Below are 15,776 nucleotides of genomic sequence, written 5' to 3' on the forward strand. Positions count from 1 at the left end.
TAGCCGACATGCTTAAAAGCGTGTCAGTCAGGAAACTGATGGTCAGACAGCAAGTGGTAGACATCGACAAATATCAACTGCAATTGCTAACAATTGGATAGCCCTTGCCCCATCATAGAAAACCTGTTGACCACCAGAAAGAAAATGTAACAAAAAGTAGAAGACTGGTACTCGACTCCTGGGGCATAAATGGTTTTCAGCTAACAGAGGAACTTTTCAGATGGGGTGATGAAGTTCTAAAGTAGGCAAAATGGTGAGCAGATCATTTTCCCAACAAAAGCAAAGGTAGCCAAAATAATAGCAAAATAATCTGACAGTTGTGTCAAATCCATTTATCTGGGGTGCCAATCAATAAGTGCATGAGGAAAGTTACTTTTCATGCATTTCATCATGAATTGAACCGCTGGCTGTCAGGAACATGCAAAAATATGAATATAATATACACTTGTGCTAACAAATAGGTATTACACTGGGAAACAAAGCCCCCTTCCATCAGAACAGATATATTAATAATGCAGCTATCAACTTAATTGAGTCAAAATGTTACAGCATGCACTACTAGATCTGCAATATTTTGGACTATAACTCTCATGAGCATTAGCCTGCAAAGTCAAGGGTGCGGTATCATACGAATTATAGTGGTAAACACCAGGAGAGCTTTGGGCTGCAGACCCAGTACATTAAACCAACGAATCATGATATGAACACTTAAACCACGTCAGAATAACCTCATGTAATTTGTTTTTTGGGTTATTGCATCAAAACACTGAGAAAGACTTAAAATGTGAACCAAACCAACTGCAAAAGAGATATGGTAAACTGTAACAGGTCTTCATTTCCCCAGGTAATTTAAACAAGAATGAGTCAGTAGATATTGTATACATTTCTCTTCTCACCTTCATAAAGAGGTGCTTTGGTATCACAAGTTTGCTAATGAACAGGATTTAAACCTAAAAACAATTTAAGCAAAAAACGAATAGAAAACACAAAGACCACTCAGAGAATAGATCGTGAAATCCATAATATTCAAATGAGTTCAATAGCTTAAAGGTGTACAAGGCTGGGGGTAGAAAATAGGCTCTTGCAGTCTTCAACTAGGAGTAAGGTGTAAAACAATGATACAAAGTGTTCTTGTCAGAAAATTAGACTGTTAAGGATGCCACAGATTTGGGCCAATTCTACGAAGTGGTCTAAACCCTGTGTTTTTTCATTTTCAGGTGAGGCCACCACGATTGTGAATGTAGTCAGATGTATTCTGAGCCTATGTCATTGACAACACCACCTCAAATTGCGTAGGCCAATGAACGGCATTGCATGGATACAACATCTAGAAAAAAGGTCCAGATGCAAGACCCTCTGCTCTCATTTTAACACCAAAGAACCACCTCTATACCAACACCATCAAGACAGGACTGCATTCCTATCAATCAACACTTCTTAAACATGATTTCAGGAAAAGCTCCAGCCATGTTTCCTTTGTGGGGGGGTCATATTTTGCTTGTGGGAAGGTTATTATACAGCATTTAATTTCTCTAATTTCCTCAAAGTGCAGAGAAAGGTCACCAAAACTCAGAGGGCAGTGTGTGCCTAGGGACAAAGGGAACAGTACAATTAGGAGGTGTAACACAATCTATTTGACCACCTTGCATATAGATTTATTTCAGCTTCAGATGTTCCTTACCCTATGCCATGACTAGTAATGCAATTTCTAAAAATATTGCAACTTGTAAACTGTTGAAGAAAGTACAACAGCAGCTAGATACATGATTTACTGGTTACAAGTGGGCCAGACACGGAGTGTATTAAAGCAAGCATTACAGATGTGTATTCAGTGCATGGGACAGATGCCCATTAATTTGTAATCCTGTTCTGGGGCACTTATACCATGCTGCAGGGCCCTCAGCAGTGCACGTTCCCTCCACACACTGTCACCTATTAGGGATGAATCGCCTCTAGAGGTCAGAGGGAATTACAAGGACAATATGAATTCAAACACTTGGACGCTCCTCAAGGATTACTTCTAGTGGTGAAACACTTCAGTTCTCCACAACCATTGACAAATTAAGTCTCAGACTGAGGTTGGGGAATGGGGTGGTGGCAGGGGTGGGCGACGGCCAGATGAAAATCAGCAAAGGCAGGAATGTAGGATCTCTGCAATTGTCACTGTAGTTGGACCACAGGTTTAACTGGGATCCCAAATGAGACTGCCAGCTACCTTTGCCGGGGCACCTTCAGTAACCAGATTGAATTCTGGACGCAACAAAAAGCAAAGAAATATCATGCACACAGCCAACTCTAAAATATCACATCCCATATGTGCAGCTGCCTGGAAGGGCAAAGTCCAAAGTGTATTATAGCTATGATAGTTTATTCAACACATCCTTGTCCTTGGCACTGTTCGGTTTGCCTTTAGACGAGAGGGAGGACCATTAACACAATGCATCCACTAGTCAAGCATTAAAGCCATCCTCTTGTCATTTGGGCGCTGTTCTTCAGAAGTCTTCCAATTACACCATCAAAGCCTTACTGTATATGTAGCAGATTTGGCCCTCCCTGTGACTCATAACTGATTTAGTATACTGTTCAGATCGATGTCCACCATGGATGTTAGGTTGTCATCACCGGGCATGGAGCTCATGAATCCATTCAGCAGACTGCCAACACTGTCCAACTGTTGGCCATTATCATCATCCGGTCTGCCACCCATCAGTCGGGCAATGGAATCTGGGTAGGTCATGAGAGTAGACTGACAGCCTGCACCTGCTGTACTGGAACCAGAGGCCTCTGCTGGCTGCACCTCATGTTGGGTCTGCAGGTTGGCCATGGATTCACTCAGCATCTTGCAGAAGTCAGAGTTCTCAATAGAGTTCAGGCTAGCGTACTGGTCCCCATCACCTAGGATGTTACCCAGCTCCATTGCAGGCTCCTCTGAACTCGGCAAACCTAAGAGGTTTGTTAAGTTTGCGTCATCTGCTGTTGTGCTGGCCTGTACAGCCATCTGTGACTGCTGTGGAAAATTACTTCCAAAACCCAGGCTGCTGAAGTCCACAGTGGAGTACACCTGATTGGGCTGTTGCAGGGTTACTGAAGAGGATGAGGGAGGACACACAGCCTGGCTGTTGAAGATAAAGGGTACAGAGGACTGTAATGGCTGTATGTTTGACTTCATTGGGACCACAGGCAACAGGATTGGCATCCTCTCTGGCATTTCTATATGGGGAAAAATGAGAATGAAGTGACTGAAAAGCAGAAAGAAGCCCAAGTGTACACACAATTACGAAAGCATTGGAATATAAAATGTATCCTAAGAAATTAAGGGTAGACACAGGACATCTGAAAAACATAGGTCAACGGGTTTGGGAAATTCTAACAGAGAATGTGATTTCCTGTTGTATTAGAATGCAGCCCTCAGGTTTCGCAATGCTGTGGTCACGCTCAATGACTATAAGAACATCACTTGTCAAAACATAGGCATCCATTCTCAGAAACTATTAGAAGCCGTTTGTTACCAAATTCATTAACAAGAACTCAAAGAGCTTTTTCAAGACAGATCCGCTCACCTTGGCTTCTGCTATGGAATCAATATGCATGGAATACCTGCAGAACACATCAGCTGATCTTTGCAAGCCACAGAAAGGGAGTGAAAGTACTGCCACAGCAGACTTCCTTCTTGTGAAGTTAACTCTGGTAATATCAAGAAGGCACATGGACATAAAGAAGTGTTTATTGCATATAAATATCCTCAACGAGTCGCTCAATTATTTTTGGGATTGGAAAGAGTGTTTAAATACATAGGGTGAGCCTTATAAGGAGATCAGACTACTTTAGTTCTAGTTAGGTTTTCTTTGGCGATGCCAGGGGACACTACCCAACACTCAATGCACTGACAAAGGCATCCAGCAGGAGTGCACATACAACCGTTCTCAGCGCACCGATTGGGAAGAAATAATTATAAAAAACTCGTGGTACACAATCATAAGTACTCCCACCTCAACAGAGACCCTTAGTGTGTATTGGAGCACTACAAAAGTGGATCAAATCAACCAAGTGTGATTCTTTGAAACCCTGATAAAACATGGGCACTGAAATTAACTGCCTTTAATTTTTCCTTCACAGTTTTGTTGGTCACAAGGAGGAGAGTAAAAATATTTTTGTAGGATGAACCACTTTTTTAATATGAGGGGGGCCGTTTGGTACAATCTAGATTGATGCAGCACCTATTGGAGAACTAAATCAAAATGCTAACAAATACATTAGTTTCCTTTAATTGTTGCTTGGATAAGGATTACTATTCGACACTTGAACGTGCTACACACCTACACACACCCACCTACACACACCCACCTACACACACACCCCCACCTACACACACCCCCACCTACACACACACACCCCCACCTACACACACACCCCCACCTACACACACACACACACACACACACACACACACACACACACACACACACACACGTTGAGATTGAGCCAAGGTGGGCGACTTGTACTGCCACCACCCTATGTTGCCCTGAGCATTGTGGGTGGGCCAATTGAGGACGACTTGAAGTCTCCTCCCAATCAGTCTTCTTTCCAATCCTGGCCCTTCGTTGGTGCCTTGAATGATTTGTTAGCAGTTCAATTCCAAACATCAACGGCAAGGGGATTATTTAATGTACTTGTTCAGTTCAGTTAAATTGCTGTGCTTTCATGAATACTTAAAGAAATTATGAGTTTCATTTAATGTATTTAATTGTTATTTTATACCCGAGTTGGGTTTCCAAGCGCAGATCCGGGATTCTAACCTTTGTTGCTCTGTTTGGTCTTGCTTCCAAGACAAGCACGTTGCCTCTGCGCTATCATCCCTTCTCGGTTCTCCTCTGTATGTATCCACGAAAGCACAGGAAACGTAATATTAATTTGACTTCGTTGTTCGTATTTCTTACTTTAATTCAAAAGGATTAGTGTAGACCTGCTCCTAAAGTCGTGACTCTGATTACACCGATTAGTGACCTTCATACCAAGAAAGCACATGTCTTTCAAAAGTGCGTATATTTGCCACTTCTGGGAATAATTTATTGAAGCCTGTGATGCTGATTACTGTCTCCCTGGGAACTCTGTGGTGCAGAGTCATCAGCCGCCTCTTCCTTCACATTGGTGCATCTGTGTTGTAAATCCTAAATAAAGGCACTTACTGTGTCTCCCCGTATGGCAAAATAATATAACACAGATAATATACTAGGACACTGTAACAAACGCCAACATTATCCAATACATTCGGGAGACATTTGTCCATCCTAGTTTCATCTTTGCATTCTGGGACCTGCAGTCCTTTGTTTATGAGGACATCCAGGACTACAAGTCCCAGAATGCAATGTTGAAAACAGGATTAGACTAGTGTGTTTTGCTTATTTTCTGCACAGGAGTCCAGTCTGTACCCCTAGCATGCAGCTCTTCATTTTGTTCTTGGTGAACAGTACCCATGGGATACCCTTAGGGCACCCATGGATAGGGGTAACCCTTAGTGTATGTTTTGGGGCACATGAGTGTTGCCCACAGAGCAGGATAGGGGCTTGTGGCAGCTACATGTTGATGCGAGTGGCTCTAGGTATCACCTGGGGAATGCCACAGGATCTATGACTCTTTCGATTTTGAATGGTATTAGGGAGGACTTTCATTTCTGTGTCAATTCCCTTTAACCTTAGAGAACCCACAGCTCTTTTGCTGGACTCATGAGTGAGTGGGACCTTTTTTTAACTCACTCATGTGTTTTACTGAACATGATTTCCTACGTTTCTTACTATTTTATGGAGCCTGGTAAACGCTATAGGCATCTGCTTTTGCATTGGGTCACAGCACCTTTTGTGCAGTACCACAGAGAAGTCCCTTGGATGTCTCTTAATGTTTCACTACATTTCCTCGGATGAACTACTGTTCCCAAGAATAGTAAGATGACCCCAGTCTTACTTACCTTTACTTTATGGGTCCAGCACACACCACCCTATGTGGAGTGCTGGGGGGCTACATATTAACTCCTTCAAACCATTCCTCATGTAGCATTTTGTTACACTAACTCACTTGAATGGCTGGTGGCAGTGGTTTATTTTTTTACTTCCTAGTGACATGTATCTGCAGGCTGATACCTCAGCTGCAGTGCTGCACCCAAGGCGGACCATTTTCTCAAAATGGCCCCCCTCTTCTTTTTTTATCATTTCTTGTGAGTTAGTTTCTTCTGGGCTTTTACTCGGTTGTTTGCATCAGGTTTGAGTCCTTTGTGTGGTTTGCCTTTGGCGGGCTTCAGCCCAGAAGCCCGCCCAGGCTCCAGAGGTTCAGGAAAGGCAGGAAGTGAGGGAGGGTCACCCTGCTGTGTGATTGACAGCCTAGGGCTGTGAATGAATGGGTACTTGCATAAAAAGCGAGGTTTTTGGGACTAGGAGCAGAGTCGCCCACTGGAGAACAACATCCAAAGGAGAAGACGAAAGAAGACGCCAGCAGCACCCTCCTGGAACGCAAAGTGCCTGGTGAAGCCCTGCAGCTGTGCCGACCCCGTTTTCAAATCGGCAGGGAAGACCCATAAAGGACAACTTCCTCCCTTAGGCTGGTGGGATCCACTAGACTGGAGACACTATTTTGGCGCAACCCACAACTTGCTGTAACTTTCCAAGGCTGCAGAAGCCCAATACCTGGGGTACCTCAAGTCCCCTCACCAGAGTCCAGGACCGAGGGATCAAGGAAATCCTAACCAGAGCTTTTCGTTCTTTAGCGCTGTGAAAAAGGCGCAAAACCCCAAAGAGCCGCTAAATCGACAGAAATCCATTGCTGCAGAGTCCCTCTCAAGAGTGCTGCCGCAGGAGCCCACCAGACGTACCACGACCAAGGACAAGGAACAAGGGTCTACTGCATTGCATCATGAAGGCAACCATCTGGAACAAATTCTTAATTTTAAAAGGTACTGTGGGGTTTGGGGTGCTTTATCCTTTTGTCATTTGGGGTGCTTCCTGCCTTTGAGAGTGCGATTTAACCCTACACTAAGTTCATATCAACTTACCTGCATTGACCTTACAGCTTGTGCTTTCCAAAGGTGACTCCTCTTGAGTTGCTGGGATTTCTCCTTTGAACACTGACTATTTAAGAACATTTCTAAGGAGAGCATCAGAACTTTGTCCATTGACTTTCGCTGTCCTGGCTCCCTAAAGGCCTCCTTCTTAACCTATTGGCTTTGGCAGTGCGTGTTCGCTCACAGGTTTTAAATGTTGAACATTTTAATGCTGGGATAACAGACTGCCTGCATCCCTTTGGGAGAATCCAACTATTCTTATAATTTAGCAGTCTGTTCTGATTGAACCCTAACCTTTCCTTCCTTAAATAACTCAATGCTGCAAAGGTGATACTTTATAAATGCTATAATGAGCTGGAATGACATCACCTCCAAGTGCTGGAACATGTGTAACGTATGAATTAATTACTCCCATGCTTTATTGATCACTTTTTTTAATTGAATCCTAATTTGGGATTAATGTTACAGTCAATTACTGCTTTTTAAAGAATGCTTTAAATATCATTGTGTATAAATACATTGTGTTTAATTGGATACTTGTACTTACTGATTTCTTTGTACAACTCTACAACTTAAATTACCCCTCTTAAGATAAGCCTAGCTGCTCAGTCACACTTGATGTATGTGTACTTAATTCTTTGCATTCTTTAACCCAAACAAAGGGCACTTCACCATGTGATTATCGAAAAATACACATTTTAATATTTATCACAACATGTTATCAATTCAAATGTACAATGTTAAAAACTCCACATCAATTTGTTCCAAACACATATTCAACAACATATCTTTGTGTGTGCATATTTCTTCATTACAACTGAAAGCATAGAAATATATGCTTAGAAAACCTTTTCTATGCCTTTCTATGGTGTATTCTCCTCTTAGAACCACCACTCTTATTTATGCCCTTCCCAATTTCTCCGGACTGAGTCCGTTTTGCCCGGAGAAATTGGGAAGGGCATAAATAAGAGTGGTGGTTCTAAGAGGAGAATACACCATGGAAAGGCATAGAAAAGATTTTCTAAGCATATATTTCTATGCTTTCAGTTGTAATGAAGAAATATGCACACACAAAGATATGTTGTTGAATATGTGTTTGGAACAAATTGATGTGGAGTTTTAACATTGTACATTTGAATTGATAACATGTGATAAATATTAAAATGTGTATTTTTCGATAATCACATGTTGAAGTGCCCTTTGTTTGGGTTAAAGAATGCAAAGAATTAAGTACACATACATCAGGTAGGCTCACTCTGAGCGGCAAGGGAAGGAAGCTGATTTGTGGGATTTTCTTTAATTTGTGTTTCATTATCCTCACCCACTCAGCCCCTAAAAAGAGGATTATTGCAGCTCACGTAAAACTTGATGCTCAGTCACACTACCAACTTGTGTAGTACAGACCTCTATTGAAAGGTGGGTTACCTAATAACAAAAGACAAGTCCTGTGTAGTCCCACACCAGTTGTACTGCACTAATTCTTACCTAACAAATGGCCCATAGTACTTAAAACAAATGTCCCAGTTTTGAGATGGCAGGGCAAGTGTCGAGTAGACAGCCATACCTTATCACCTTTTTAATCGCTTTGAGCTGGATCTCTATGCATATCAGTGTATTTCTTGTTTGTGCTCTGATCGATTGTAAAGAATGGAGGGCTTGTGTTTGGATTACTAGTAAGTCCTAGATCTGCCACAGCTGGTACATTGGTACTTCTGGGTGGCAATGAAGGTAACCAAGTGGGATGGAAATCATAGCCTGCCAGCATTCTCTGCTCTCCGTAAGCAATAAGCAAAAGCTCCCAGTAGGGGGCTTTTGCTTGATTATTGCCACAAGAGCAGAGTTAAAATAAGCACAGGAGGCTCATTCATTTTACAAAATGTAAACATTTTGGCAAATGAGCCTTAAAGTGTGTTCTCCCACTGCTATTGCGGCGATAATCAAGCGAAAGCCCCCTACTGGGAGCTTTTGCTTATTACTGCCGGAGAGCAGAGAATGCCGGCATTGATAATTGTAGGCATTTTCTTTTTAAATGTCCAGGTCCCCCCTGGCCCTGGGGAGTCCTGGAAACTTAAAAAGAAAGTATCAGCAATTACTAATATTCTGCCGCATCAGGGGGCGGTGAAATATTCATAATTGCAGTGACTTTCGTCAGAGTTGGAGGTGAATGAGCGGAGAGCTCGAGAAGGGAGATACTTAGGAAGAGAGAGTTGAAGGTAGTGCAGACCCAGTCCCCAGAAAGCCTTGTGGAGAATGCAGAGGGTCTTGACCTTGACCCTTGCCACCACTGGGAGCCAATTAATAGATTTCAGAGCTGGAGAGATATGATCCATGGGCTTGAGGCCAAGGACAAGTCTCGCAGTCCTGTAATGGATGAGTTGTAGAGGCAGGAAGGTTTAGAAAGAGGCTGCTCCAGTAGTCCAGCCTTGAAAGGACCAGAGCTCTGGAGACAGTGAGAATCGGGTGGATAGTGAGGAAAGGAAAAATACCTCTGAGGAGGTGCAGCCGATAGTCTCGACTTCTTAGAGGGTTTGTACGTTTTTACTGAATCTAAATATTTGCATGTACAAAAAACCCAAAAAATGCAACCAAAGGTTTGAACACCAAAAGTTTGAACCTCTGGTGGTAGCATTGTAGGTAAGTATATAAAAAATACTGTGGGGGCTGCAGGTGTGTCCCCTGCAACACCCTGCTCACTATACTTTATAGTGCAGCTCCCAAAAAAAAGCAAAAAAAAAAAAGCGTGAAGAAAAGGGTAAGTACGGTTTGTTTAAGTTGGGGGTGTCGGTGGGGGGTGTGTCATGGGTGTCAGCATGTAGGGGTTATTAACATGTATTTGCAATGGAAATGTGCATACCTTTTGTGGTTCGCACATTTCTCATGCAAACTTTCCGGCCGTGGGAAAATCAGCCGCGGTCAGATCACGTAGATCCTTAGATACGTCAGAAATGTGGGTAGAGAAGGAGAGGGTGAAGTCGAAGATGACCCAAAGGTTCTTAGCCTCACAGGTAGGAGAAGGAAGAGGACTCAGAGTGGGCGACGAGAGAGAGAGAGAGAGAGAGAGAGAGAGAGAGAGAGAGAGAGAGAGAGAGAGAGGAGGCCAGGGAGAGAGTTTAGACCCACGGAGAACACCATAGGTAGAGAGAGAGATAGAAGAGAGGAAGGACCCCAGTTGGACCTGAGAGGGTCAGCCAGGCCAGGACCTGATCAGTGATGCCCAAGTTATCAAGGGGGCGCTTGAGCAGGATGGCATGGTTGACCGTGCCGAAGGCAGAAGATAGATCAAGGAGAAGGAGGACTGAAGGAAGGTTGGAGTCAAGGTTGGACAGCAGGTCTTCACAAATGTTCAGGAGAGCAGTTTCTGTGCCTCTGGCCGCTCTGAAGCCAGACTGATGGTCATGAAGACAACCAACGGATTCAGTGTGAAGGTTAAGCTGGGAGATGGCAAGCTTTTCCAAGAGTTTGCCCAAGAAAGGAGTGATGGAGATCGGGCAATAGTTAGCCGGAGAGGAAGGATCGGCTGAGGGCTTCTTGAGGAAGGGGTGCACAAGGGAGTGCTTCGGGGGCGGCAGGGTGGCGGAGGAGGGAAGGGAAAGTTCTGGTGGCAAAAAGTGATTGACACTCTTGCTCCGGCCTTGGCTGAGTTCTGCAATGTGGTCCTTTATAGTTTTGGAAGAACAGGGGAGAACCGGTTTAGACAAGACTTTCCTAGATCAGACTTGTCTAGAGACATCGTCTGGGGTGAACAAGGGAAAGGAAGAGACAGTAGGAGTAGAGGGGGCCACAAGCAGGCCAGGCGTGAGAGAGGAGGAGGAGGGAGAGAGGAGGGAAGGAATGCCCTGAGTTTTAGTGATGAAATGAGAGGCCAAGGCCGTGCAGAGGGCACAGGAAGAGAGAGGAGAGGTAGCGACTGCAGCAGGGTTGGCCAGCTCCTTGAAGATTTTGAAGAGTTGTTAGATTCTGCAGAGCTGCATGCTTGGATGTGTGCTCTCTTCTTGGCGAGGACAGAGTGTCCGTACTGTCTTTGGAGCAGGCGGCAGGCCAGTTTGTCAGAGGGTGTGCCAGTAACCTTCCACTTCCTCTCAGCCACCCTGCACTTGCGTTTCAGGGTGATGAGGTCCGAGTCATACAAAAAGTTGCACTTGGATTTAGGCTTCAGGCGGATCCTCATGACTGGGGCAAGTACATCAAGAATGTCCGAGATAGAAAGATGAGAGGCTAGAGAGGGCTGTGTCAGGATGGGAGTCAGCAAAAAGGTGCAGCAGGAGGAAAGAAAGTAGCGGCGAAAGCCTCAACTGACACGCGCTTCATGGGTCGAATGACCATGAAGGTAAGTGGCAGTGCTGGGATCGGCTTGGCCTGGGGGATAGAGAGAGAGATGGGAGGAAAGTTGAAAGTGGTCACTCTAGGAAAGAGGAGCGGTGAGAGCATTGGAGAGGGGGAGGTCTGAGGAGATCAGAACATCCAGAGTGTGCCCTGCAGAGCGAGTCAGGCCAGAGGGAAGAATAGAGAGACAGGGAATCGCAGAGGTTGTGAAGAGTCCTGCAGAAGGATAAGATGCATCCCAGTGGATATTAAGGTCTCAGAGGAGAAGCTGATGGGTAGCGGCGAGGAGGGAGGAGAGATCCACCCACTCAGAGGAAGGTGGCTACCTGGCTGGGCAGCCGGTAGATAGTGGCCACACTGATAGAAAGGCCAGGAGAGAGCCCGCAGACCAGGCCTTCAAAGGAGGAGTAGTTCTGCATAGGAATGATAGAAGCAGGGATCCACTCCTGGAATATCAAGGCTACACCCCCGTTGGGACAGTTGGTCCTGGGCGGAAGGGCGGAGGGGTGGCAGAAGGAAGAGGCAACAGGGTGGCCTGAGAAGCAGCAGGGGCAGCCGTAGAGGTGGCAAGGAGGAGGGAGGCAGAGGAGCTAAAGTGTGGAGACCAGGGACAGCAGGAGAAGAAAGTAAGTTGATAAGGCACGGGAAGAGTCTATTGAAAACGATGAGGTTGGCCGGATTGCCTTGGACCAAGACGGTGCCATTTAGGTGAACATTAATGATGGCCTAGGACAAGTGAAGGGTGTTCTGAGGGGTGGAAGGGCTCGCATGGGAAGCGGAGGGTACGCAGCAGGTGGAGAAGAAGGCCTAGAGTTGGGAGGGAACGCAAGCGGGCTAAGCGCGAGGATCACACGCGATCAAGGAATGCGCAGGAAAGCACGGGGCCTAAGCACACGCAATCAAGGAAAGCAAGGGACCGCACAAACCTTCTAGAAGTGGAGGTTTGGCCTGTCTGCTGGTTTGAGGTACTGGATTCCTCCCCGACCTCAAACTGATCCCTCAAGGTTGCCTCTCTGGCCAATCTTGTCAGCTCCTGTTTCTTTTTGCTAGGAGGCCTGGGGGTAATGGAGACTACGCCAAGAGTATTCAAGTCATTCCCAAACAGGACTCTACCAGGTACTTCAGATTGCACACTAACAGGAATTCGTACAGTCATGGCTGGCAAAATAGTAACCATTTGGATAGGGCCTCTAGCAAGTTTAGTGGGACCTTTGGGTGCCTTAGGTACATCGTCATGTTTGAAGAAGCTTTCATCAACCTCTGTAATACTGGCCCCAGTGTCTCTGATGGCACGAGTCTCCTGGCCATTTACAAGTACACCGTTCTAATATTCTTTTGTGTTGTCAGGTATTGTGTTATACATTTCTATATTCTGCTGTTTCCACAGACCCAAGGACCCTAAAGAAACACTAGCTTGAAATCCAATGGGGTCATCAGCTAGTTAGTGAAAGCGAGCACCTGACATTGGCGCTTCCTCCTCTGGAGTGACAGCTAAGGAGACCGTGTGGACTCCCTGAAGGTTTGCCATTACATCTGGGATCCCCTTTTCACATGGTCACTAGACCCACAAACCACACTTTTACCAAAGCTTTTCTGGAATGGGGGTCTCTGGTAACCTCCCGCTGGTTTGGCCCCAGAGGCTTCACTAGCCCCTTAAGGACTCCCATGAGATGTACCATTCTGTTTTTTATGGCCCTCTTTAGGAGGTGGAGGATTTGAATTTTTCGTTACCATCTTTCTTGTGCTTTTTCCCCCTTCATCCTTTTTCTGAGTTGCCCCAGAACACTTATGAATGGCCCTGTTGGCTACACATAAATCAACAGCTTGAGCAAATCTCTTGGGATCAGCCCGGAGTCAGCCAGGTGTTTTCTCAGTTCAGGAGAGCAGGCATCAAAAATATTTTCTAGTAAAAACATATTCCTCATTCTTTCAAAGGAGTTTAACTTTGTAACCCTAAACTCAACCATCTATGGTTTTCAGGTATTCACAAACCTAGGTAGCCCAAAGCATACCATCTTTCTTTTTATGGTCTTTAAATCTTTTATGGTATTGAGAAGGAGTCTTCCCAAATCTGGCAACAAGTGCCTGTTTGACTAGTTCATAATTTTTCTTCTCTGTAGCACTCCATTCCATAATGGTATCACAACCATTCTGGGGGAGCCTAGACATGATCCACGAAACGAAATAATTTCCACAAATATTCTGCAAACCATAAGTGAATTCAAATGTACTCAACCAATCCCACACATCAAATTTAGGAACATACATACTTACAGCCTCTTTTGGTAAGCAAGGTCTCTCAGGACTAGTAGACCGAGAAGACCCTGAGAAGGAAGCAGAATTAATGGACAACTTTTTCATAACATACTCATGCTGCATTTCCCACTATGAGCCTTCTCTGTCTTGGTCTTCAGATTGAACTGCAAGTTTCTTGAATTCTAGTTCGTCTAATTCTTTCAAGAGAGATATTCTGGGCTTATAGTGTGACCCACAGGGGTCGTGATAGGAGTAGGTTGAATTTTAGGAACAGGCCGAAGAGGGGAGTTGCCCACTCCTTGAGGATCCCCCTCACCTTCTAACCTATTTGGCAGATTGGAGCTAAGCTCTAAACTATCAAGGTCTTCCACATCAAAGTTGGGAGCAGGGTTTATGGGCCTACTCACAGGGTTTTGGTGACTGAACAATTTTTCAATCAACTCACTCTTTCTACCCTTTAAACTCAGAACCCTTGTCCTACATAAATCTTTCAATTGTTCCATTGTAAGTGCAGTAAAGGAATGTTGATTAAAATTATCCATTCCTGGCATTATTTTCAGTTACAAGATTACTTTCTTTTTGATGGAGCAAGCCTTGTGAATGGTTTATTTGCGCACAAGTGCAACCAATTGTCGCTGTATTCACTCTAGACCAATCCCACCACCTGCCACCAGTGTTGGGTAAGAATGAGTGCAGTCCAACTGGTCTGGGACTACACAAGACTATCTCTTGGTATTAGGTAACCCACCTTTTAATATAGGCCTCACTACACAAGTTGGTAGTGTGACTGAGCAGCCAGGTTTATCTTAAGATGCATAATGTACAATGCAATGAAATCAGTAAGTAAAAGTATCCAATTAAACATGTACACACTTAAAGTTATAGAATACATAATATTTATGCACAAAATATATTTAATTCATTCTTTATAAAAAGCAGTAATTAGCTGTAACATTAATCCCAAGTTAGGATTCAATTAAAAAAGTGAACAATAATGCAGGTGAGTGATTAATTCATATGTTACACGTGTTCCAGCACCCAGAGGTGATGTCATTTGAGGTCAGTATAGCATTTATATAGTATCACCTTTGCAGTATTGAGTTATTTAGGGAAGAAAAGATTAGGGTTAGTTCAGAACAGACTGATAAATTATAAGAACAGTTAGATTCTCTCAAAGGGATGCAGGCAGTTCATTATCCCAGCATTAAGTGTTCAAACCTGTAAGGGAACAAGCACTGCCAAAGCCAATAGGTTCAGAAGGAGTCCTTTAGGGAGCCAGGACAGCCAAAGCAAATTGGCAAAGTCAAAGTTCTGATGCTCTTCTTCTTAGAAAATGTTTCTTAAATAATCCGTGTTCAAAAGAGAAATCACAGCTACTCAAGAGGAGTCACTTTTGGAAAGCACAAGCTGTAAGGCCAATGCAGGTAAGTTGAGGACAACTTAGTGTAGGGTTGAATCGCACTCCCAAAAATAGGAAGCCCCCCAAATGGCAAAAGGATAATGTACCCCAAGCCCCACAGTACCCTTGAAATGAAGACATTGCTCCAGTTGGATGCCTTCGGGATGCAATGCAGCAGACTCTTGTTCCTGGTCATTGGTCGTGGTGACAAAAGGGAGGATGTCTGGCAGGCTCCTAAGGCAGCACCCGAGAGAGGGACTCAGGAGTAATGGATTTCTATCGATTCAGCAGCTTTTTGTGGTTTTGGCACCTTTTTCTCAGCGCCAAAGAACAACGAAAAGCTCCAGTTAGGATTTCCTTGATCCCTCGGTCCTGGACTCTGGTGAGGGGACTCTGGACGTGGATTTCCTGCTTCTGTAGGGTACTCTTAATGCCCACAAAGATCTGGCCGGATTCAGACTTCAGAAGACAATGCTCTCACAAGTGGTCGAGGTACCCCGGGTATTGGGCTTCTGAAGGCTTGGAAAGTAGCAGCAAGTTGGGGGTTGCGCCAAAATAGTGTCTCTCGAAGCTAGTTGGTCCCACCAGCTTACTGGAGGAAGTCGTTCTTTACGGGTCTTCCCTGCCAATTTGAAAACGGGGTCAGCACAGCTGCAGGGCTTCACCGGGCACTTCGTGGTCCAGGAGGGTGCTGCTGGCGTCTTCTCTCGTCTTCTCCTTTGGATGTTGTTCACCAGTGGTCGACTCTGC

General features: G+C 44.7%; 1 protein-coding gene across 2 annotated transcripts in view; it reads right to left on the reverse strand.

Annotated features, from left to right (window-relative positions):
• Window positions 1–295: 295 nt before the first annotated feature.
• The window catches only part of RELA (RELA proto-oncogene, NF-kB subunit), a 507,042-nt gene continuing 491,561 nt past the window's right edge, over window positions 296–15,776 (reverse strand). The window contains exon 12 of one of the 2 annotated variants that reach the window (XM_069644816.1): window positions 296–3,210. In XM_069644816.1, the coding sequence (XP_069500917.1) occupies window positions 2,561–3,210 (650 nt within the window). In that variant the 3' untranslated portion in view covers window positions 296–2,560. The remainder of the gene's footprint in view (window positions 3,211–15,776) is intronic. The other variant, XM_069644817.1, reaches the window with a different exon arrangement.

The sequence above is a fragment of the Ambystoma mexicanum genome, chromosome 2p, assembly GCF_040938575.1.
Source record: "Ambystoma mexicanum isolate Mex_15411 chromosome 2p, UKY_AmexF1_1, whole genome shotgun sequence".
Lineage (NCBI taxonomy): Eukaryota > Metazoa > Chordata > Amphibia > Caudata > Ambystomatidae > Ambystoma > Ambystoma mexicanum.